We start from the raw sequence: 25,243 nt of genomic DNA on the forward strand, positions 1-25,243 counted from the left end.
GATTTTTACCTGGGACATTTTTAAAGTCATTTTAAGAAGAGTATGAAATAGGCACAGCTTGTGGGCTCAGTTTGTAAAGCATTCTACTCTTGATTTGGGCTCGGGTCATGATCTCAGGGTCATGAGCTGCCCAATGAGGAGGCTCTGTGCTCAGCAGGATTTATGCTTGAGATTTATGTCTTTCCCTCTCCTTCTGCCCTTCTCCACCATGCTCTCTCTTTCTTTAAAACAAAGAAATAAACACTTTTTAAAAAAGAAGAGTGTAAAATATAAAGATTAACTAGTTGAAATACCTATATTTTAAAAAATGAAGCAGTTGCAATGTTTTAATTCAGTTATTACTTCTTTAGTTAAATAATGGTGTGATGCATATATATACATATATATACATAAATATATGACTATCTTGTGGAAAAAATATTACAGTATTAGACAAGCCAGGTATGAAAGACTAGTAGTCATTTTAAAACAGCAACCTGAAGCAAAAGTGAAGCAAACTTTGTTAATAGAACTTAAAGAAGCACAAGCATTTCTTAGGAGAAATGTTGAGAGTTTAGACATCAGACTAGACGAAAGGAAAAAAATAATGAGATATATTCATGTGCAATTGTTTTAAAGGATGGTACTTCGAGAAAGAGGCCAAATTTACTTGTGCCTAGATGGGGAAGTATGACTGGGTCCCCACAAAAACCAAACAAGGTTTGTAAAGGCAATATTATGTAATGGTGCGGACCGTGGCCTCGCTAGCCACATTGCTAGGGTTTGAACCTCAGCTGTTATTTTTTAAGTCTCTGCACTTTAGTTTCCTGATCTAGAAAACAAGAATAACAAGAATGTGATCTCCTAGGATTTTTGAGACAGTTAATTGAGATATCTATTTATCTATCTCTCTCACTCAACATAGTACCTATGAACTATTATTATATTATTATTATTACTATTAATACTACTAATAATAAGATAGGAGCCAAGATCTCAGGTAACAAAGTAGAATGACTACTCTGAAGGAAAATACCCAGATCTAAAACCTATTGAGAATTGTCTTCTCACAGTAGGACACATGAAAGATTTATAGTTGGATTAAATCAACTCTTGAGGATTGAAGGAGCTAAATATTGCAAAGAAAGTTCACCCAGGCAAGAGCACCAGAGAGACCCCATGTTGAGACTGAGGACAAAATGGAATTCGAAAAGAAAAAACATTGAACTTTAATTTTTTAACTTAAGTTTGTGAAATGAAGCACTTTAATTTCCTTCTGAGAAATTAATAATGGGAGTAGGAGCTTTATTTTCAAAACCAAAGCTGAAGATACTATTCCAGTTTATAACCAGTCTCTGGTGACTACGTGAAGAGTAGTGGTTGAGCATATTTTGAAGTAGGAAATAGAAAAGAAAATACATTTTTGGCCTAGGACATACCATGTCTGCAGAGTTGAGTAATTAATACCTCCTTCTGACCAGTTTCAGAGATCACTGGCTCTCATTGCTGAATGTCCAGTTCATCGGTGGAGTGAAAAACAGAACAAAGTCTTTTGTAGATTTTTATCAAATAGTAGAAGCAGAAATGCATGAGAGAAACAGAAAAGTTCTCACTTTCCAATATTTATCCTCTCTTATTCCAACAGGGAAAAGCCTCTTTCTTCCATCTGAAGGAGAGTTGGAAGGGAAAAAACACTTCCAGACTTTCTCTCCAATTTATTTCTTTTTCCTGCCTGTATTTGTTTTTTAGGGCTGCTGTAACAAAGTATCTAAACTGAGCAGCTTAAAACAACAGAAAGTTGTTTTCCCACAGTTCTGGAGACTAGGATTCTGAATCAAGGTGATGGTAGGACCATGCTCTCCTCTGAAGGCTTCAGGGAAGAATCCTTCCTTGCCTCCTTCCAGCTTCTGGTGGCCACCAGCACACCTTGGCCTTCCTTCTTGGTTTGTGTCTGCACAGCTCCCATCTCTGCCTCCATCTTACATGACATTCTGCCCTTTGGTGATCATCTCTGCAATTGGTTTCCCTCATCTTATAAGGATCCTAGTCATTGCATTAAGGCCCAGCCTAATTCAACACATCTTAAATGCATCTTAAATGCATTACATCTGCAAGGACCTTTTTGCTAAATAAGATCACATTCAAGGGAACTGGGGGCTAGGCCTTGGAGGTGTCTTGAGGAGATGCATTTCAACCACATCCCTGCCTAAATTAGGAGATGGTAATTCTGATTACTTAGAACTTGGCATTCGTTTGTGCACATTTAATATTGGGCAGGTTCTTTTTGTCCTAAGATTAGGACTTGAAGATATACCATGCGCATCTACCTTCTTCATCCAGGCACAAGTGGCTTTACTGCGCTTCTTTTGGCTGAGGGGTATTTATACCCACTAGGTCTCCCTACCACAGTGAGAGAGGATCACTGTTCTCTGTTCTCTGACGACTTTTCCTACAGCTGGGTGAACAATTCAAGCTGGGCATATGCCATAGAATCAGCTGCCTTTAACACGGAGGGAAAAGACTAGGAAACTTTCCCTTACCTTCAAATCTGAATGACACTCTCTAATACAGTTTACCCAAAGCACCCATTTTAGAGATAAAAGCATGCTTGTCTAGTTTAAACACATTGTGCTTCATTCCCCATGTAGGTTGTGATTCTGTGTATGTTCCAGAACTCGGTATGTGTAACTCACTGATTTCTCACTGGTTTCTATCTTATTTCTGTAGTATCTCTTCCCTCAAAACTTTAAAATAACAGGATGACCACCCAAAAGTCTATTTCATGGTATATTTGCTCAGCCCTACCTACATGGATTTAAAATTTCTAAAGTGGATAGAAAAAAGTTAAGCTTGTATCCTGGGTGAGCAGAGAGCTCAATTGAGTAAGGAAAACAATATCAAACACATGCACATATATAATTAATTAGATATAATGTATATTATGTAGGTCTAATATATTTAATATGCACATTGCATGTACATTTTATGTACACATATACATATACATGTATGTATGTTATGTACATATATATAGTTATATATACATGACTAGGTAATATCAGGTAGTGATAAATGTTATGAAGAACAATAAAGCAGAGAAAGGTTCTTAAGCACAAAGTGCTTAAGAAGTACTATTCAGAAAAAGTGATCAAGGAAGGACTGGTGGAGAAAGTGACTTTTGAATAGAGAACCGAATATAGTGAATTAGCCAGCCATGGTAAGATCTTGAGGAAGACCATTGCAGACAGAGAGAATTACAAGTGCAAATGTTTGCAGGTGGGAACATAGATGCCCTATATGAAGGTCTGAGTGATCTGAGGTTATGAACAAGGAGAAGAGTGTTAAAAATGAGACCAGAGGGGCACCTGGGTGGCTCAGTGGGTTAAAGCCTCTGCCTTCGGCTCAGGTCATGATCCCAGGGTCCTGGGATCGAGCCCCACATCAGGTTCTTTGCTCAGCAGGGAGCCTGCCTCCCTCTCTCTCTCTCTGCCTGCCTCTCTGCTTACTTGTGATCTCTGTCTGTCAAATAAATGAATGAAATATTAAAAAAAAAAAGATGAGAGCAGAGAGGGGCCCAGGGTCTGGAGCACATAAGGCCTCTTAAAACCTGACGGGGTCCTTACTCCATTCTAAACGTGGTGGGAAGTTCCTGGCAGATTTCGAACAACGAGGTGACATTCTGTGATTGGGGTTTTGAAGACTCACCCTGGGTATGGATATACCAGGTATACCTGGGGATGGGTAAGGGCAGAGTGGGAAACCAAGTAGGTGGTGACTGCACTAGTCCAGATGGAGAGAGATGATGGTGAGAAGTCAGATTCAGAGGGTTTTTTTGAAATTAAATTTTATTTTATTTTATTTATTTGGCAGAAAGAGAGTGCACGAGTAGGGGGAGTGGTAAGCAGAGAGAGAGAAAGAGAACCAGGTTCTCTGCTGAGTAGGGAACCCAGTGCAGGGCTCTATCCCAGGATCTTGACATCATGACCCGAGTCAAAGGCAGCCGCTTAACTCACTGAGTCACCAGGTGCCCCTCAGAGGATGTTTTAAACAGAGAGAAACCACAATCTTGCTGATGATCAGATGTGGTTAACAGACAGACAGTCTTGGTTGACTCCAAATACTGGACATACCATTGAGTAGAAATCTCAGCTCATTATGCTGGATTGAATAGTGTTCCCCCTCCACCTTGCCCCCTCGCCTTCATGTCTATGGGGAGCCTCAGAATGTGACCTTCTTTGGAAATAGGGTCTTTGTAAATGTAATCAAAATACGATGAGGTTATGCTGGATTAGGATGAGCCCAAGTACTATGACCGGTGCCTTTACAGAAGAGGGAGTCTGTACACAGAGATGCACAAGCAGGGGCAAGAATGCCAGGTGGAGATGGAGGCTAGGGTTGGAGAGATGTGACTGTAAGTAAAGAAACAGCAAGGATTGCTGGCTACCACCCAAAGTTAGGGAGAGGCAAGGAAACATTCTTCCCAAGAGCCTTCAGAGAATGCGTGTCCCTGACAACACCTTCATTTCATATTTCTAGCCTCCAGAACTGAGAGAGAATACATTTTGCTCATTTTAAGCCACCCAGTTTGTCGTAATTTGTGAAGGCAGTCTTAGGAAACTAATACAGTAGTTAAGGTGAATATTGGTATTTTGCTTTAATTCACTTTCTTTGAGTGCTTAGAACATATTCCCATAAGTCTGCAGAGTGCTGTTCCTCCTTTTGGTTTTCTTTTCATACATTTAGCCTTCTTATCGATTGGTGTCTTTGCATTTTCTTATTGATTTGTGAGTTTTTTTTTTTTTAAGATTTTATTTATCTATTTGACAGACAGAGATCACAAGTAGGCAGAGAGGCAGGCAGAGAGAGAGAGAGGAGGAAGCAGGCTCTCTGTAGAGCAGACAGCCCGATGTGGGGCTCGATCCCAGGACACTGGGATCATGACCTGAGCCGAAGGCAGAGGCTTTAACCCACTGAGCCACCCAGGCGCCCCTGTGAGTGTTTTTTTTTTTTTTTTTAATAAGAACTGTTTTATCTCAAGGTTACATTTTCTACAATGTAGTAAAGTACAATAGATATAGTCTCTTGCAAACTTTCAGACATTCTGTTCTATATTTTAAGCATGGAGTTTCAAAAGAAAAGACATGGGTATTTTGAAAAGGAATTTTAAAGCAAATTTCTCCAAAACCAGAATTACTTATTTTACCTGCATGTTATTACAATATTGAATGTGTGATTGCAAAGGCATTGCTTTCAGTGGAAGAAAACAAAAACCAACGAACAAAAGGTATTACTGTGGAATATGTATTCTTTCCACACAGTGTTTTTGCAGACAAATCTGATTTTTCATAAAAAAAGCCAAGCTTTTCTGGTGTTTCCATTCTATGTATATACAGAGGAGTCAGAGGAGAAGAGGGGCTTCAAAATTATGGGCTTGCATAAGGACTGAATTTAAACTAATAGGATTTTTTGAATAAATTATGAAGTTAATAAACTACACTTAAAAAAAAAGATTTTATTTATTTATTTGAGAGAGAGAGTGAGAGAGAGCATGAGAGGGGAGAAGGTCAGAGGGAGAATCAGACTCCTTGCGGAGCTGGGAGCCTGATGCAGAACTCGATCTTGGGACTCCGGGATCATGACCTTAGCCGAAGGCAGTCACTTAAACAACTGAGCCACCCGGGCGCCCTAAACTACACATTTTTAAGTGCACAGTACATGGTGTAGATGTTGAAGCTATGTACTTTCTTTAAACAGCTGATACACTGTTTTAAGTGTAAAGATTAGGTTTATAGTTTTCTGTGTACCTGTATTAAGGTATAACTGATTCCAAGTCCTTATTCATTTGTTGAGTTGAGCTTTTTCTTGAAAAATATTTTATTTATTTGAGAGAGAGAGAGAGAGAGTGCAAGCACAAAAGGGGGGAGGGGCAGAGGGAGAAGGAGAATCAGGCTCCCCACTGAGCAGAGAGCCTGACATGAGGCTTGATCCCAGGACCCTGAGATCATGACATGAACTAAAGGCAGATGCTTAGCCAACTGAGAAACCCAGGGGCCTCAAAATTTTTTTAGAGATTTTATTTATTAGAGAGAGAGAGAGTAAGTGAGTGGGGAGGAGCAGGGGTAGAGCAAGGGAAAGAAAGGGTCTGAAGCAGGCTCTGCACTGAGTGCATTGAGGCATTGAGGCAGAGATTAGATCCCAGAACCCTGAGGTCAGGACCTGAGCAGAAACCAAGAGTCAGACGCTCAACCGACTGAGCCACCCAGGTGCCCTGAGTTAAACTTTTAAAACATCTTTGTAAGTATCCTTGAGTCATTTCTGCATGTATAGACTGTCTTCCCTAATTAAGTAAGTTTCCCCATCAAATATGAAACCCAAAGTCATGGGCCATACTTGCCTACTTCTTTTGTATAGAAAACACTCAATTTATAGATGGCTTACAACTGGCTTACAATTTATAGTGTTGGAACTGTTTCCTTGTAAAATGAAACCATTAAGAAACTTATCCAACACATAAAGATAATGCAAAAATGTCACTGAGGGTGCTTTCACTGTCATACCAAAGCACTGTCTAATCAATCAGCCTGCCTAAAGTCATTTAGAGATTGCAATTTTTGTTGGATTCAGTCAATAACTTAGTGTTAATTGGGTCCAGGCTATGCAAAGGTAGATGTTACTTTGATAAAGATTATTAAATTGCGAATTATTTATCTCTGGTAGAGAAGCAAACAATGTTTTTCTAGTAAGAAAGATAACCCCAAAGGTTATGGTTTTTTGCCCTGAAGGAAATTAATCAGTGTCTTGGTCTGTTTGGGCTACTATAACAGAATATCATAGACTTGATAGTTTATAAATGACAATTTATTTCTCACAGTTTAATAGCTGACAGAGAGAACTCAGGGTGAAAGCATAGGGGGGTGAGGGCTCCTCTCCAGGTTACATGGCAGAAGAGATTAAGGAATTTTCTGGAGCCTTTTTCATCAAACACTACTCCTGGGGTGCTGGAGTGGCTCAATAGGTTACATAAATGCCTTTGACTCAGGTCATGATCCCAGGGCCCTCAGATCAGGTCCCACGTCAGGCTTGCTGCTCAGCGGGGAGTCTGCTTCGCTCGCGCTCTCTCTCTCTCTCCCTTTGGTCCTCCCTGCTCCTGCTCTTGCTTGTCTCTCTCAAATGAATAAAAAAACCAGACAAACAAAAAAACCCCCAAACACTAATGCTATACACGAGGAATCCTCCTCATGACTTAAGCACCTCCCAAAGGTTCGGATTTCAACATACAAATTTTGGAGGGACACAAACATTCAGATCATAGCAATCAGTATTATAAAATCTAACTTAGCAACATTTTTTCACCATTCTTTTTTCCACTTACTGTATATACTGGTCTCTCCTTCTCTCTTTGACACCAGCTTCATCATTCTGTCTGTTCCCTGATTAAGAGGCAGCAGCTAGTCTTATTAACATGCCTGCCTCACAAATAGGAAACCGAGGTATGATAAGTTAAGTAACACACTCACAGCCATCAAACTAGTAGTTGAGAGGCAGAGATTTCAACTCAGGCAGGTTCAAGTCAGAATTCACCTCTTAATCTCACTCCAGCAGACCAGACCTTCAATTCTGCCTTGCAAATACAGCTCACTCAACCTTTGCTGCCAGGAGGAAAAACTGAGGTCCTGGAAGGCTCTGGTAATTTGCCCTAGGTTAACTAGCTACTTGATAGTAATTGGATTATTTTGCTAGTCCATAATTTAAAAAGAGAAGGAAAAGAGAAAGGCTAAGATCTAGAGAGGGAGTGAGATGTGCTAATTGAGAAATACCTCTGAAAGAGGAAATACAAGAAAGAGGAATTTGCTAATGAGGGTGAATTTGCTTATTGAAAAGTTGCCTCAGGTAGAACTGTCTGAACTGTGCATAAATAAAGACAGAGGAAAAGACTGAATAGGGCTGAAGGGAAAAGCTGAGCGGAAGGAATATTATTGTGAAAGTCTCTTTATGTAAGAGCTCTCTGGGGTGGATGGATACTGTGTGACAATCTTAACCTGGGACAACTGAGTTATTGTCCAGAGAAGTTGTAGAGCAAAGAAAACTCAGTAAGGCATAGTAAAATTTGGAAAACTGCTCTTCAGATCTTTGGATGTGTCTACATAGTCATTTATGATGTTTATAAACAGTCATTTATGTTTCCTCAGCTATATTGCTATATTAAAACACATGTTCTGTGAGGCTCGTGTGTGTACAATATTTGCGCCCGAGTGACTTGAAGGTCTTCTGTAACTATTTTATGTCTACAGGCAAGTACGTAAATGCCAAGCTTTTAAATAATTTGGTGAAGTTTTTGTAGCCATTCAGAAAAAGAGCACATTTTCATGAATACTGTTACTGTTGATAGAATTCTAATTTCGTAATAAAAAAGCTACCAATGTAAATTGGGACCTAGAAAAGTGCAGAGATTTCCAACTCAAGAAAAAGTCTCTGGTCTTAATTCAGTTTGTTTACACCTACTTTTCGGATGGATGCATTAAAATAAATTAGCTTGTTGAATGTCCGTTTTCTCAGGAAAAGCATGCAGAGATATCTAGGAATGAACTGTCATTCACTTATTCTCAAAAGATAAAAAAGATTGAATAGAGCTGAGGGGAAAAGATGAGGAAGAAAAAATAATATCATGAAAATCCCTTTCTGAAAGAGCTCTCTGGCGTGGATGACTATTATGTGACAATCTTAACCCAGCACTCTTCACCCAGAGTGTATGCATGTGTGTGAATAGACTAAGAGAAAATGTGGCAAAATGTTGAATGTCCGATTATTGGCTCTAGGTGAAGGGCATATAGACACTCATTGTACTCAAAGTCTTCAACTTTAATGTAAGTTTTAATGTTTTTATACAGATAGAAAAATAAAAAAACAGCATATTGGGGCACCTGGGGGGCTCAGTCCATTAAGCCGCTGCCTTCGGCTCAGGTCATGATCCCAGGGTTCTGGGATCGAGCCCCGCATCGGGCTCTTGCTCGGCGGGGAGTCTGCTTCTCTCTCCGCCTCTGCCTACTTGTGTGCTCTCTCTCTCCTTCTCTGACAAATTAATAAAATCTATTAAAAAAAACCCAGCATATTGAGTAGAAAATACTTTTGGCTCCATTGAATCATTATGCTGTACACCTGAAACTAATGTAACATTGTGTGTCAACTATATTCAAATAAAAAAAAATTTTTTTAAAGAAAATAGTTCAGATTCTGGCTTATGCTATCCAACCAGAATCATAGTCTTGAATGTTATTATTTTTAAGTGAATAATTTTTCTATAATTTGTCTTATTTTTTTAACATTTTCTCATTTTGGCATATTCTTTATAATTTTGATAATCATTTTAAAGTTAACATTTATATGTTAAGAATTTTTATTATCATTTATTATCATTAATGTTCACAGCAATTTTGGAAGGTAAATGCTATTGTTTCCATTTCTCAAATAAGAGAAGAGAGGAACAAACACATTAAGTTTTTTGCCCATGCAACTGTAAATGTTGGAGCTTTGATTTGTGCTAGTGCATCAGAATCCAAACTCTGTACTTTATTAATTTTTTTAATTCATATCGCTTGTTTCTCATGCAAAGAGATTCAGTTTAGATGGGGTGAGCCACAGCCTCCTTTGGAGGAGACCCCTTTATGCTATGAGAATGATATAAAATTTCTGGACAAGAGAGACTCCATTTTGAAGTTTCATTTTCCTTTCTAACTAAAGAATTCTTGCACTGGGTGAAAAGACCTCTTGAATTGGTTCAGAGATACTAACTGTTTTGCAAGCACTTGCTTGTAAAATCCACAGGACCACTGGGATCCAGACCATAAAACTGTCAGTGGGGACTTTCTGAAGACAGAGTGGTTAATGAAAACATACCAGGGATAGTTTTGTTTTATAACACCAATAAAGTCGTTGATCAAAGTGTAAAAACAAAAGTGGCTCATCGTGTTGGTACCAGTTGACAGTTTTTTATTTCCTTTTCCTCCTTTTCTAAGTCAAGTGCTTGCTCCCCTCCTTCCTCTCTCTCTTATAAAACCCCTTGCTTTTCCTCACAGGCAGGAAACATTTCTGATTATTGCCAGAATCTGTGCTCCCCAAATTGCAGTTCTGAGAACCCCTCCCAATGAAGGCCTTTGTTTCTTTTTCAGTTTCACCTCTTCTTCTCAGCTACTCGCTGTGGTCAGCCATTGGACTCTCCATCGCACTGCGTGTGGGATTTGACAACTTCGAGCAGCTGCTCTCAGGGGCTCACTGGATGGACCAGCACTTCTGTACGACGCCCCTGGAGAAGAACGCGCCTGTCATCCTGGCCATGCTGGGTATCTGGTACATCAACTGCTTTGGGTGCGAGACGCAGACCATGCTGCCCTACGACCAGTATCTGCACCGCTTTGCGGCCTATTTCCAGCAGGGCGACATGGAGTCCAACGGGAAGTACATCACCAAGTCTGGCACTCGTGTGGACCACCAAACGGGCCCCATTTTGTGGGGGGAGCCAGGGACCAATGGCCAGCATGCCTTCTACCAACTCATCCACCAAGGCACCAAGATGATACCTTGTGACTTCCTCATCCCGGTCCAGACCCAGCACCCGATAAGGAAGGGTTTGCACCACAAGATCCTCCTGGCCAACTTTTTGGCCCAGACGGAGGCCCTGATGAAGGGGAAGTCGACAGAGGAGGCCCGGAAGGAGCTGCAGGCTGCAGGGAAGAGTCCAGAGGCCTTGGAGAAGCTGTTGCCACACAAGGTCTTTGAAGGAAATGGCCCAACCAACTCCATTGTATTCACCAAGCTCACGCCATTCATTCTGGAAGCCTTGATTGCCATGTATGAGCATAAGATCTTCGTTCAGGGTATCATCTGGGACATCAACAGCTTTGACCAGTGGGGGGTGGAGCTAGGAAAGCAGCTGGCCAAGAAAATCGAGCCCGAGCTTGACGGCAGTAGCCCAGTGACCTCTCATGACTCTTCCACCAATGGGCTAATCAACTTCATCAAGCAGGAGCGTGAGGCCAGAAGCCAATAAACTCATGCCCGGCTGCAGTCCCTGTTGTGACTGGTCCTTCTTGTCCCTCCTCACCAGAGATGCACTGCACGGTCCTGCCCGGAGCAGCCTCTGGTCGCGGGCTTGGCGCACAAGCCCTCTGGGGGAAGCTGGTCTGGAATTGCCACCCCGCCCTTCCATGTCCACGCGCCCTCCGTTTTACCATCGGCTCAAGTGTTTCAGTGCAGCAGACTTTTCTGACCACGTTCACTTTGTTCATGTACCAGATAGAAAAATAAAGATGCCAGAAAGGAAAAAAAAAATGTCAATTAAAACCTATCAAAACGGATACTCCTGCAAAAAAAAAGCAGAATAAAGTAATTCTGCTGCTTTTATCTGTATCTCAAAGTTATGCAAACAAAGCTATCAAAATACAAATGCTTCTCTAAAAACTTAGTGCAGGTTCATTGCTTTATTTAATTGGCTTATCATAAGCAAAGTCAACCTACCAATTGCATGTTTGATAATATTATTTCATAACTTATTGGCATTTTCAAGTTCCTGAAATTTTCTACTTTGAAACATTATATTCTTAACATTAAGTGACACTTCTTCCCATAAGGCCAAACATCAGCCATTCACTCAACAAATATTTTTTAAGCACTTCATAAGTTCTTAGCATACCAGGTATGCATTTTACTGACAATCCTATTGTAATCTTAACTACATTTTGCTTCTGTTAAAAATAGTAACATTTCACATTTTTTTTCTCATTATCTTGAATTTTTCTGGCATTAGCAAAACTCTTAAAGGACACTTATTTAGTGGACAACTTTTAATATAACAGTCTAATTATAAACTATAAACTAAACAAATAGGAATGTTTATGTGCACAATTCAAAAAAATTCACACTAAAAGTTCTTGATAGAGCCCCCAGAATATTTCAAAATAAGGGATCTTGTTGTCTTTGGGAAGATTTCAATGTGAGAGGACAGATGAGATGAGTCCTTGAAATCACCTCCAACATGTGTGCTTCGGTGACTAATGGTGAGTATAGAGATCATTGCTTACTTTTTAGGTTCTTAGAGAAAAAGGGTATTTGCTTGAAATCTTGTAATAAAGCCTGGGTACAAGACTATTTTTAAAGTAAAGAAGCTTGTCTATAATGAATAATTTCCCCACATTCTACTTAATGAAATGAAACGCTGCCAAGATTCTCTTTAACAATAGCCCCAGGGATTGGTGAGCTCATTTCCCTGTAGATTTTTATCTCTTTAGACATACAGACTCAATAACTAAATATACTTCAATTTATGTTTGCATATCTTTATGTAGTTTTCCCCTTTAGGGCTTGAATTGAAAAATTCTGCTGTAGAAGTAATGAATCATCCTCCTTTCTTCCCTCTGTAGAGATGGGAAAGTTTTCCTTTCTTCCCTTTTAGGTTCTTCTAGATAGTCTATAAATGAATTGATTTAAGGCAGATTAATGGAGAAAAACAAACAGAATTTTAATAACATGTATATATTCTGTATATAGGGAGATACCCAGGAAAACTGAATAATTCCTTAAAATGGACAAAGACACTACCTTAAATACCATCTTCAGCTAAAGACAAGGAAGATGTTGGGGTTGGGAAGCCAGTTATGGGAAGTTACCAGGAAAACACAGTGAACAAGAGTAAGATTGATATACAAATTTAAGTTGTTCCTTCGTCATTGACAAATTTGAGATTGTGTCATTCCCCTCTTCCTGGTACAACCTCTACAAATGGAGATTTCCTTTATAAATATAAGTGTCTCTGATAAGAATGTAACTTCTACTCAGATTTCAGAGCCTCTGTCTGCAGTTTCATAAAATTAATTGGCTCACAACCAACTACAAATCCAAGGCACCTACATACTGACCAATTAACAGCATAGAGACCAAATGTGTCACCATAGGTGCCCTGCCCAGGGCACCAACAACAGGCAAAATGGGCCTTTGAAGCTGACTAGACTGAAGACATACACAGCTCATTCACAAGCTCATTCAGTATATGCAGTGCACATAGCAGACACCCCTGTAGTGTCTGGAGAACAGAGGATATTCTACTACAGGGGACCACAGGACCTCTTCCTCATCAGCCACTACTTTCAAGATCAAGAGAGATAGCTGACTTTCTTAATACATAGAAACAAACACAGAGTGTTAGATAAAATGAGGAATATACCTAAATGAAAGAACAGGACAAGACCATAGCAAAAGAGCTAAATGAAATGGAGATAAGAAATATACCTAATAAAGGATTCAAAGTAATGATCATAAAGATACTTACTGGACTTGAGAAGAGTGGAAGATTTCAGTGACATCTTCAACAAAGAGATGGAAAACATTAAAAAAAAGTACCAATCAGAGATGAAGAACTCAATAACTGAAAGTAAAAATACACTAGAGGAAATCAATAGCAGATTAGAGGAAACAGAAGAATGGATCAGGGACCAAGACAGAATTAACAGAAATCAACCCAGCTTAATAGCAAAAAGAACAAAATAATAATAAAAAAGGAAATTGGGTTAAGGGAACTCAGTAACATCATCAAGCATAATAACATTAGCATTATAAGAATCTCAGAAGAAGGAGTGCTTGGGTGGCTCTGTCAATTAAATGTCTGCCTTTTGCTCAAGTCATGATCCCAGGGTCTTGCCTCTCCCTCTGTCCCTCCTCCTACCCGTGTTTTTTTCTCTTTCTGTCTCTCAAATAAACAAAATCATTAAAAAAAAAAAAGAAAAAAAAGAAGAATCTCCGAAGAAGAGATGAAAAAGGGGCAGAAAATTTATTTGAATAAATAATAGCTGAAATCTTCCCAAAGCTGAGAAAGGAAACAGAAATCCAGATGCAGGATACACAGATCACTCCCAACAAAAAATCAAGGAGGTCCACAGCAAGATACATAATCATTAAAATGGCAAAAAGTAGTGATAAAGACAGAATTTTTAAAGTAACAAGAGAAAAGAAAACAGTTGCATACAAGGGAAAAATCCAGAAGGCTATCAACTGATTTTTCAGCAGAATTATAGGCCAAAAAGGAGTGGCATGATATATTCAAAGTGCTGGAAGAAAAAACCCTGGAACCAAGAATATTGGAACGGATGCTGGATTTTGTCAAATGCTTTTTCTTCATCAATTGAGAGGACCATGTGGCTCTTCTCTCTTCTCTTATTGATTTGCTCTATCACATTGATTGATTTGTGAATGTTGAACCATCCTTGCCACCCAAGGATGAATCCCCCCTGTTCATGGTGGATAACCTTTTTAATGTGCTGTTGGATCCTGTTTGCTAGGATCTTGTTGAGAATCTTAGCGTCCATATTCATCAAGGATATTGATCTGTAATTCTCCTTTTTGGTGGGGTCTTCGCCTGTTGTGGGGATCAGGGTAATGCTGGCTTCGTAAAAAGAGTCTGGAAGTTTTCTTTCTGCTTCAATTTTTTGAAACAGCTTCAGGAAAATAGGTGTTATTTCTTCTTTGAAATTTGGTAGAATTCCCTGGGAATCCGTCAGGTCTTGGGCTCTTGTTTTTTGGGAGGTTTTGACCACTGCTTCAATCTCATTACTAGATATTGGTCTATTCAGGTTGTCAATTTCTTCCTGGCTCAATTTTGGAAGTAATGCATTTCCAGAAATGCATCCATTTCATCTAGGTTGCTTAACTTATTGGCATATAACTGTTGATAATAACCTCTGATGATTGTTTCTATTTCCTTGGTGTTAGTTGTGATCTCTCCCTTTTCATTCATAATTTTATTAAATTGGGCCTTCTCTCTTTTCTTTTGGATTAGTTTGGTCAATGGTTTATTGATCTTGTTGATTCTTTCAAAAAACCAGTTTCTAATTTCATTGATGTGTTCTACTGTATCTCTAGTTTCTATCTCATTGATCTCTGTTCTAATCTTGATTATTTCCCTTCTTGTGTGTGGAGTTGGCTTAATTTGTTGTTGATTCTCCAGTTCTTTAAGGTGTAGAGACACCTGGTGTATTTGGATTTTTCAGTTTTTTTGAGGGAGGCTTGGTTGGCTATGTATTTCCCCCTTAGGACCGCCTTTGCTGTATCCCATAGGTTTTGGACTGAAGTGTCTTCATTCTCATTGGTTTCCATGAATTGTTTAAGTTCTTCTTTGATCTCCTGGTTGATCCAAGCATTCTTAAGCAAGGCAGTCTTTAGTTTGCAGGTGTTTGAGTTCCTTCCAAACTTTTCCTTGTGATTGAGCTCCAGTTTCAAAGCACTGTGATCTGAGCATATGCAGGGGAAAATCTCAGTCTTTTGGTATCAGTTGAGCCCTGATTTGTGACCCAGTATGTGGTCTATTCTGGAGAAGGTTCCATGTGCACCTGAGAAGAATGAGTATTCTGTTGTTTTAGGGTGGAATGGTCTGTATATATCTATGAGGGCCATCTGGCCCAATGTGTCATCCAATGCTCTTATTTCTTTATTGGTTTTTCTGCTTGGATGATCTATTACTGAGAGAGGCATGTTAAGATCTCCTACTACTAATGTATTTGTATCAATATGACTCTTTATCTTGATTAACAGTTTTCTTATGTAATTGGCTGCCCCCATATTGGAGCCATAAATATTTAAAATTGTTAGATCTTCTTGGTGGATAGTCCCTTTAAGAATTATGTAGTGTCCATCTTTATCTCTGACCACAGTCTTTAGTTTAAAATCTAATTTATCTGATATGAGAATCGCTACCCCCGCCTTCTTTTGAGGCCCATTGACATGAAAGATGCTTCTCCATCCCTTCACTTTCAGTCTGGGTGTATCTTTAGGTTCAAAATGGGTCTCTTTTAGACAACGTATGGATGGGTCCTGTTGTTTTATCCAATCTGCAACCCTGTGTCATTTTGTGGGCACATTCCAGCCTTTCACACTGAGAATGATTATTGAGAGATACGTTTTTATTGAGATTGTGTTATCTGTGAAGTCTTTGTTTCTATAGATTGTCTCCATATATTTCTGTTCAAAGATATTCTTAGGATTATTCCTCTTTTATAGAACCCCCCTTAATATTTCCTGTGATATCGGCTTGGTGATCACATATTCTTTTAAGCCTTGCTGGTGTTGGAAGCTCTTTATCTCTCCATCAATTTTTAATGTCAGTCTTGCTGGATAAAGTATTCTTGGCTACATGTTCTTCTCATTTAGTGCTCTGAATATGTCTTGCCAGCCCTTTCTAGCTTGCCAGGTTTCTGCAGACAGGTCTGACATTATCCTGATGGGCTTTCCTCTGTACATAGGGAATTTTTTTTGTCTTAGTTGCTTTCAAGAGCTCCTGTCTACAATTATGATTCGTCATTCTCACTATCAGGTGTCTTGAGGTCTATCTAGATTCTATAATCTTGGGGGGAGACCATTCGGCCTCTAGTACATGAACGCTGGTTCCATTTGCAAGATTGGGAAAATTTTCATGGAGAATTTATTCAACTATATCTTCTAGCCTTCTTTCCTTCTCCTCCCCCTCAGGGATTCCAAAAATTCAGACATTGGAACGTTTCATGGCTTCATTTATTTCCCTAAGTCTGTTTTCATGACTCTAAGCCGTTTGTTCCAGGCTTCTTCCTGATCCTTTTCCTCTATCTGTTTGTCCTCAGAATCACTAATCCTATCTTCAGTCTCAGTTACCCTAGCTTTTAGAGAATTTAGATTAGATTGGAATTCATTGAGTACATTGAGAACTTCATCCCTGGTGGCTTTCACTTCTGCCCTAATCAATTCCATTTTGTCATCCATGGCTTTATCCAACCTAGCTATTGCCTGGACAATTGTTAGCCTGAATTCCCTTTCTGACATATTGTCTATGTCCATAGCCATTAGCTCTGTTGCAGAAGGCCCAGCCTCTGAATTTTTCTTCTGTTGGGCATTCCTCCTCCTAGTCATTTTGGTGAGAGATGGCTGAATGGATGTAGCTGAATGTATCTACTGTAGTGCAGGCAAGGTGCACCCTGGAACTCTTCTGAGCAATCAAGAGTCCCCACCTAAAGGAAAGAAAAAATAAAGAAAAGGGGAGAGAGATAGAGAGACAGGAAATAAAAAGAAAAGATAAAAGAGAAGACCCAGCCCAAATGGACCACAAGGTAAGATTTATGAAGTATACAAACAAAAGCAGTCAAACAAAAAGACTGATAAAAGTAGATGACAAGAGGGCATCTGGGTGGCTCAGTGGGTTAGGGCCTCTGCCTTTGGCTTGGGTCATGATCCCAGGGTTCTGGGATTGAGCCCTGCACCGGGCTCTCTGCTCCGCAGGGAGCCTGCTTTCTCCTCTCTCTCTCTCTGCCTTTCTGCCTGCTTGTGATCTCTGTCTGCCAAATAAATAAATAAATAAATCTTAAAAAAAAAAAAAAAGTAGATGACAAGAGAAAAAAATAAATATATAGGAACAAAACAAAACGAAAAAAGAACCTCATCAAAATGAACCCCACATATAAGATTTATATACTACCAGGAGAAAAACAAATACACAGAAACACTGGCAGAAGAAAAAGATGGGAGAGTGGTTATAAATTCTCAGTGTGAGTGAGGAAGGTTATTTTGATTCTTCCTGGATGTATCTTGGTATCTTTGTTAAAGAACTCAACTTTCCTAAGATAAAGGGGGATTAAAAACTGGTTTACCTATAGGGGTAACATTTATTGGGGAAAGGAGATTATCTTGAAGTTTGATTCTATATGAATATTAAAAAAAAGAATAAACTAAACTAAACTAAAATAAAATTTAAAAAATTTAAAAATAGAAAAGCAAAAGAAAAACACAGGTATATGTATCAAAAAGTTCAGGTTAAAATGTTATTATGAAATTTGATGTACTGGACATCTCACTGTGATGGTAAATAGGTTAAAAAATTATCTATAAAAAAAGGACCAGAATAGTGGGAACAAATTAAAAAGTTGTATCTATGAAGTAGTGGTGGTGGTTCTCTGGTCTTTTTTTTTTTTTTTTTTTGGTTGGTTGGTTTTCTGGGGGAGGGGACTGCTGCGTGGGTTTTCAGGAATTGTTCCTTGAGTTAAGTCCTCCTGCCCCCATCAAGGGGGTGGGCTCTGAGGAAACCGGTTTTTCAGGCTTTTGTACTCTGGAGGTTTTTTAATTTGTTTGTTCATTTATTTTCTCTTGCCTCGGCCGCTTTTGATGGTTTTGGAGGTTTAGAGGAAAGCAAACTGCCCCCAGACCTCCTTCTCAGAAAGCAGCCTCTGTCTGTTCCCCTCTGGGTGCTCCAGAGCACATAAATTCCCCCTCGGCCGCTGGCAGAGCATGTTCCCAGTCGTGGTCCCTGGGATCACAGGAACTCCCGTTTGTATCCAAAACCATGATAGCCACAGCTGTCTGGGCAGCTCCAGACTGCCAGAGAGGTCCCAAGCAGCAATAGTGCACTGAGATTTTCCCACTGGCCCGGGCTGGGAGTGCTCAGACTCTCCTGGTCCGAGAGAGCCCCGGCTGGTGCCTGCACGCACCTCTGGGGAGTGGGCAGGGTACGACTCAGACTCTGGTAGCACGGCGTGGCGCACGCGTGGAGAGTGCAAAAGGCTGCGGTACTGCTGGCTGGCGAGGCTCCCAGCCCCTCCTGAGAGCTGCCACTCAGACGCTCTCAGGCCCACTGGAGGCTCAGGGACCCAGACCTGGCTTCTTTGCCGCACTCTCTGGCTCAGCACCAGGGGTGGCTGTCCTGGCTCTGGGGACTTAAGACCCTGTCCCTAACTGCCCCGATTCTCATAATTTCCCCCTGTGATCCTTTGCTCTTTTGAGTGCTTTCAACCAGACTCCAAGTTAATGCTGGTCCCCAGTCACAGGGCACTCTCATATTGGGGTATTACTTTCCAATCGGTCACTTCTGGTGGTTCCCTCTCCCTTTTGTTTATCTTCTGATATCAGTCCGTTGTTCCCACTCCGCTTTACCTGCCCACTGGCACCCCGGTGAAGATCCAGAAGACTATAATTCTAATCTCAGGCTGGTTTCATAGGTGATCAGAGTCCTTTGGTAGGTAATCAGCTCACTTTAGGGTACAAGTTGAAACGGTGCCTCTTCCTATTTCCCTGCCATCTTGTCCCCCTCGATGACATGATCTGGTGTGGAACTATTAATGTTATTCACCAGAAAGACTCTGGGAATAGCTTTTTAAGATCAGTTCCTTTTTTGTGACCTTTTTCTGTTTCCTGAGAGGAACCAAGTTAGAGATTGAAGATCTCAAATATTACTGTTGGAATGATGCCATGCTGCCTTCTACATCTATTTTTGGGCTTTAAGATCTGCCAGCCCAGGGTCATAGGCCACAGTGAAGACTCTAAGTTGTTCAGAAAACTTTTAGGAATCCTCCTTGGGTTGAGGTAATTATGGCCCTTAGTTTAGTTTTTGACCAAGAAAGTGAAATACCTGAAGCGATCACCTGCAGCCTTGGGTGATCTTATTTTAAAAGAGAATGATTTGATAGTCTCTTCAGAGTGGAAAGGTAATTCAAACAGAGCACTAGTAGTACTCAGATAAAGAAGGATAAAGGGGAACAGTAGGATTCACAACAGTCTTACAGTCTTTAGTTTTGGGTACCCCTTGCATCTTTAATTTTTCATTAGCTTTTTTCAATGAATCTTTCAATAAGATATTTTAGAATCTTGAAGCCTTTTGGATGCTTCTGTGTGCCAGTTGAAATAGGCATCCTGTTCTCTTTGTTAGAGAGCCCTTGCTTTCAAGTGCACTTCTTTAGGGCATTGACTAAATCCTTTGGAACTTGAGGATCCTATTTCTTTAGTTAAATCTTGTTTCTCTCCTATTAAATTAATATTTAGGAGGGCTGTGGGTTGGAGATTTTTGTGGTGTTTTATAGCATAAACTTATTGCATGGAAATTTTCTCAAGCTTTGCCTGTGACTTAATGTTAATCTAACATGTTGTATGACCAACTTATCCTATGACGGGGATCGTAGATTTATGTGATGATGTTCTAACAGTTTCAAAGTTCTTGAACCATGCTTACAAATTTTGCCATTTGGTTACTGGGATTCTTATTAATGATAAATCAATCATTCCTTTACCTAATGTGCACATAACATAATGCAGCAGTAAACAAGGAAATGGTATTGTGGACACCAGCAGTAACCAAAGAAATGGTACTTGCCAAGTGCTAGGGACTGGAGTTCCAAGTGGAACTGTCTGCCAGTTTAAGCTGACTTGCTAAGCCCTGCAGTGCTAAGGACTGGTGGTCTATTAAGCCTCCCAGTGGTATAGATTGACCTGTTAACCTTGGGCTGGAAATCCAATAAAAATAGAGAGTTCACATGCAAAAGAAAAATAAGGGGCTCAGATCCAAGAGGAACTTACCTATGACTCTCCGATATGGTGAGAAAGAGAGAATGCAGAGGGTTCAGTGAGTATTGATCTCTCTGTTCCTCATTATCTCTGAAACTTTGAATCCCGCTTCTAGCATCAAAATAGTTAAAAAAAATAAAATTCAGTGGTAATTTTAAAGACCTTATCGACTTTATTAAGTAACTCATGAATCAGGCAGCAGCAGTCTAGCAGATAGAAGGGAGGTCTGAAGAGCTATACAAGGCAAGAGTTTATAGCAGAAGGAAGGAGGAACAAGGATGTAGTACTAGAGGTAAAAAAGCAAATTAGTTTTTGAAAGGTTATTTTCCTGGTAGTGGATGGCAAGGATCTGTTAGGCCAGTTTCCTAACTAATACTGATTAGGTGATTCCTGATCAATTAGTTTAAAATTCTATTTCTGGGAGAATCAAAACTGTAATTAAGTCTCAGTTGATGGCACAGGCTCTAGCATAAATGACTCCATTTTGAGGATATTTTCTTATTTTTAACAAGACCTAGTGGGTATCTAGGTTGTAGAATGTTATTTTTTAAAAAAGATTTTATTTATATATTTGAGAGAGAGAGAAGGAGTGCGTCAGTAGGGGGAGGGGTAGAATCAGAGGGAGAAGCAGGCTTTCCATGGAGCAGGGAGCCCAACATGGGGTTCAATTCCAGGACCAAAGATCATGACCTGAGCCAAAGGCAGATGCTTAACAGACTGAGCCACCCAGGTACCCTAGGTTCTACAATATTAGAAAGTCCAAGAGAATGGCCCTGGCTCTCATTATCTCCGATATCACAGACTGGTGGGGTAGTCATTTGACTCTTTGGTTTAGGACTTTCTCTTTGAGGGTGCTCAGTAGAATTCCATGGAGGAGACAGGACATAGTTACTGTTCTTTTTACCTTAGAATAAATTATTTCAGCTGTTGTCTGATTCAGAACTGCAAAAAGGAGAATGAATTGAATAGGCCCCCAAAAGAATCCATGGTAAAGCAGCATTTCCCAGCCAGAGTTCTCTGAGGCCTTAGAATGGAGTCAGGAGAGTAGCAGACTAGTGGACCAGTAGACTAGGCCTCAGCTTAGCTATTATCAGCAAGGTGTCCTTGGGAAAGTCACCTTACTCCTCTGGGTATCAATTCCTTATTTTCTTTTAAGATTTTATTTATTTATTTTATTTTAGAGAGAGAGTAAGAACAAGCAGGAGGAGGGGCAGAGGGTGAGGGAATCTCAAGCTGACTCAAGCATGAAACCTGACACGGAGATTGATTTCATGACGCTGAGGTCATGACCTGAGCCAAAACCAAGGCCAGACAGTTCACTGACTGAGCTACCCAGGTGCCTCACCAGCTCCCTGATTTTTAATAAGGATATTGGATTAGGATGACTTCTAAGTTTCTGCATAGTCCTGCTGTTCCATCCTCTCCCATTCTAACACTTAGTGATCTGGTAAAGCAGTTTGCATGTGTCCTGTATAAACCTGTTATATTATGAACTTTGATTTTGTCTTTTTTCATCTTTTCAGACTAACCAGTCATAGGTATTTTCACATATAGAAGCTACTTTACCTCTCATAGTATGCTAGTTATGTAGTTCTCTCACCGTCTCAAAATTTAAGTCGTCTTTAAAATTTCTTGACCCAAAACTTCCTTTCACAGCCTTAGAGATAAGATGCATAGCAAAGAAACTAAAAGCAAACTTCTTGTTTCACAATTTGTTTCCTTCCTAAAAATGACTGGCATTATGTTGATTCTTTCGACCAAATAGCACCTTAGACTGATATTTTCAAGGCCCAATGATGTTCCTGTCTTTACTAAGAGAGATGAGTCATAGTCATTGTCCTATTAATAGAATATGGCTGGTTTATTTTTACCTCAATAGGTTATGTTGCTTTTGTCCCTACTGAATCTTATCTGATACTTTAATGCCTGGCTGTAATGCACAATCCATAGATACTGTCCTTATAATCTCTTAGGCACTGCCATATTCTCAAGTAGGAAACAAGAGGAACAGAACTCCTTCCTCAAACTAACTGGTACTTTTTCATTTTTCTTCCTACTTCATGTTCAGGAGCATAAATTTCAGCAGTCTCTAGAGAGCCTCAGCCATTAATAAGATTATATCGCCTAGTGTAAGCTCTAGGGCTTAAGCATTGATGTATGCAAGATTACTGAATGGTGTCTGCATTTCTGGAACTGGACGGGGGATTTTATATTGATGGCTTTGGCACTGCTATGTCAAATGCATGAATCATAGATGACTCCTCTCCCTATCCTAAATGCTCTCCTGTCACAGAGGTAAAACTTATCTACACCAGAGGGGGAAGGATATCTATAGCAGATGTGATTTCCCCTCTGTGAGGTCAGTCTTAATACCACCCTGATGGGGTTCCTATGGTTACTGAATCATTGTCATCATACTCTTTGTCACTGTTTCCTCTATTCTTCTTTCAACATCTTTTTGTAAGGTTAGTAGAAAGATAAGATTTAGACTTGCAATCTACCTTATATCCTTATTGTGTTTTTTAAAAAGTATAGGACAAGAATCCAGAGGTAGGTAGAAGAAACTCTCAAATCAATTGGCCCATTTTTAGCAAAATAACTCAGCAGATCACCTATATTGCTGATGAGGCCTTCATCAGTTTAGTAAATATTTAGTGAGTCCATAATAGATTCTAAACAATTACCTATTTGCAAAAGCCAACATAGTAACTCCTCTTTTGGAGGCTTACAAATCAGCCCAAAGGGCAAATGTTAAATAAGTAAATATAATTATATATAAAAAGGAAGCAAATTTTAAGAATTGAAGATATAGGGGCACCTGAGTGGCTCATGGGTTAAGCCTCTGCCTTTGGCTCAGGTCATGGTCTCTGGGTCCTGGGATCAAGCCCTGCATTGGGTTCTCTGCTCAGTGGAGAGCCTGCTTTCCCCTCTCTCTGCCTGCCTCTCTGCCTACTTGTGATATCTCTCTGTGTGAAATAAATAAATAAAATCTTTTAAAAAATAAGAGTACTATTTTAAAAAAAGAATTGAAGATCTAGAGAAATTGAGGCAAACAACAACAGTAGAAAACTCATATTACCAATAATTTTATATATATTGATTTTTTTTTTAAGAGAGGGATCAAGAGAGAGAGAAAGAGAGAGAATCTTAAGCAGTCTTCATACCCAGGGTAGTGCCTGTCTGGGACTAGATCTCACAACCCTGAGACCATGACCTGGGCCAAAATCAAGAGTTGGTCACATAGCTGACTGAGCCACCCAGATGCCCATGTGTATATTAAGTTTTAATCTTCATAACAATCCCACATTATTTTGTTAGGGTTGTCATAGCAAAATGCCACAGCCTCCGTGGTTTCAACAACAGATATTTAATTTTCTCATTTTAATATGATTACCTCTTTAAAGATCCTATCTCCAAATGTAGTTACATTCTCTGATACTGATGGTTAGGACCTTAACATATGAATTTGGCAGCAGAAAACTATTCAGCCTATAATAAATCCTGTGACGTAGGTCCAGTGACTATTTCCACAGACTCCAAGAAGTAAAGTAACTTGCTTAAGATTTGAACTCTAAGATCTATGCATTTAATCACCTTGGTCACATTTAAGAAAAAAGTTGGCTGAGGAATTTGGGAGGTAAGTTATCAGAAATCAGCAAAATTGCAATGCATCATACTGCCAAAAGCATGTATGGTATGGATTCAGATGATCTGAACTGAAGTCCTTACTCTCCTACTTGTAAATTGTGTAAGGCTAAGGCTATTAACCACACTGAGATTTTTTTTTTTTATCACTTTCCCTCCCCCAAACCCCAAGGCACTCTGCAATTTTCCATTCTATTTTATTTTTCTTTTTAAAACTCCTGGTGATAATCTGTTAAATTGATTTCTTGACACACTAGTGAGTTGTGGGCCATATCTGAAAAACCCTGCATTATGTAGCTCTTATGGCCAAATGTGAATTCTGCTCAATAGTGATGTAAAGCTCAGAGTTTTAGTGTTCTATGGTCTTCCGTTACCTAAAGAACTCCTAAGAAGGAAGTTGCATTCTCTTAATGAAAGAAACACAATGTAACATTTTCTTTTTGCTCTGCTGAGTGCAGCTCACCTGTCCTCTCCTGCAGTGTCTTGATGGATACAGTGGGCACGTAGGAATGAAGAGCCGAGGGATTGAAGGTCAGCTTTTTCATGGTACTCTCTTGCCATGGGTGAATGCTGCTAGGTTCCTACCTCCCATCAAGGTTTGATCTTAACTTTCTTGGCAGAGGATGAAAACTGGGAGAATTGCAGACTTCTCAGAAACTCACTGGTCCAAGTTTCTTTACTGGCCATGTTAATGTATTTTAAAGGTCAGTGTTCATAACTTATTGCTTGGAAATAATTCTTTCTTTCACTCTCTGCCCTCGGCTTTTGTGCATATGCACCTGCAAGCACAGACACAGACACAAACACACACACCCTTGCAAGGCTACAAGTGTTTATACATTTGCTGTTATGAAGTGTAAGTGCCCCTTATCATACCCTACATGAAAAGCCTATAATTGTCCCAGTTTTTTTTTCCTGTGCCAAGAAAGTTAAGTTCAAACCATGATGGGAAATACGGGGCCCAGCAGCATTCACCCATGTTGGGAGAGTGTCGTGAAAAAGCTGACATCCAAGCCCCTGGCTGTTCATTCCTGTGTGCCCACTGTCAGTCAAGACACGGCAGGAGAGGACAAGTGAGCAGCATGCAACAGAGCAAAGTAAAATCAGGTGCTATGGGGCACCTGGGTGATGCTGTGGTTAAGCACCTGACTCTTGGGTCCTGAGATTGAGCCCTACATCAGGCTCTGTGCTCAATGCAGAGTCTGCTGAAGTTTCTCTCTCCCTCTCCGTCTGCCCCTCCCTGCACCTCACATTCAACCACTTGCATGCATGTTCTCTCCCTAAA

At 39.9% G+C, this 25,243-nt stretch overlaps 1 protein-coding gene across 1 annotated transcript; it reads left to right on the forward strand.

The window, feature by feature from the left end:
• Positions 1-10,120: 10,120 nt before the first annotated feature.
• Positions 10,121-11,304, forward strand: LOC122890937 (glucose-6-phosphate isomerase-like). Its single transcript, XM_044226369.1, has one exon. It carries the CDS (start codon positions 10,121-10,123, stop codon positions 11,021-11,023), a length of 903 nt encoding a protein of 300 aa, XP_044082304.1. The 3' UTR covers positions 11,024-11,304.
• Positions 11,305-25,243: the final 13,939 nt, after the last annotated feature.

Source organism: Neovison vison, chromosome 12 (assembly GCF_020171115.1).
Source record: "Neovison vison isolate M4711 chromosome 12, ASM_NN_V1, whole genome shotgun sequence".
Lineage (NCBI taxonomy): Eukaryota > Metazoa > Chordata > Mammalia > Carnivora > Mustelidae > Neogale > Neogale vison.

What these genes read in the sequence shown, in the direction of transcription:
- LOC122890937 (XM_044226369.1), top strand. Translation starts at nt 10,121, where the DNA reads ATGAAGGCCTTTGTTTCTTTTTCAGTTTCACCTCTTCTTCTCAGCTAC.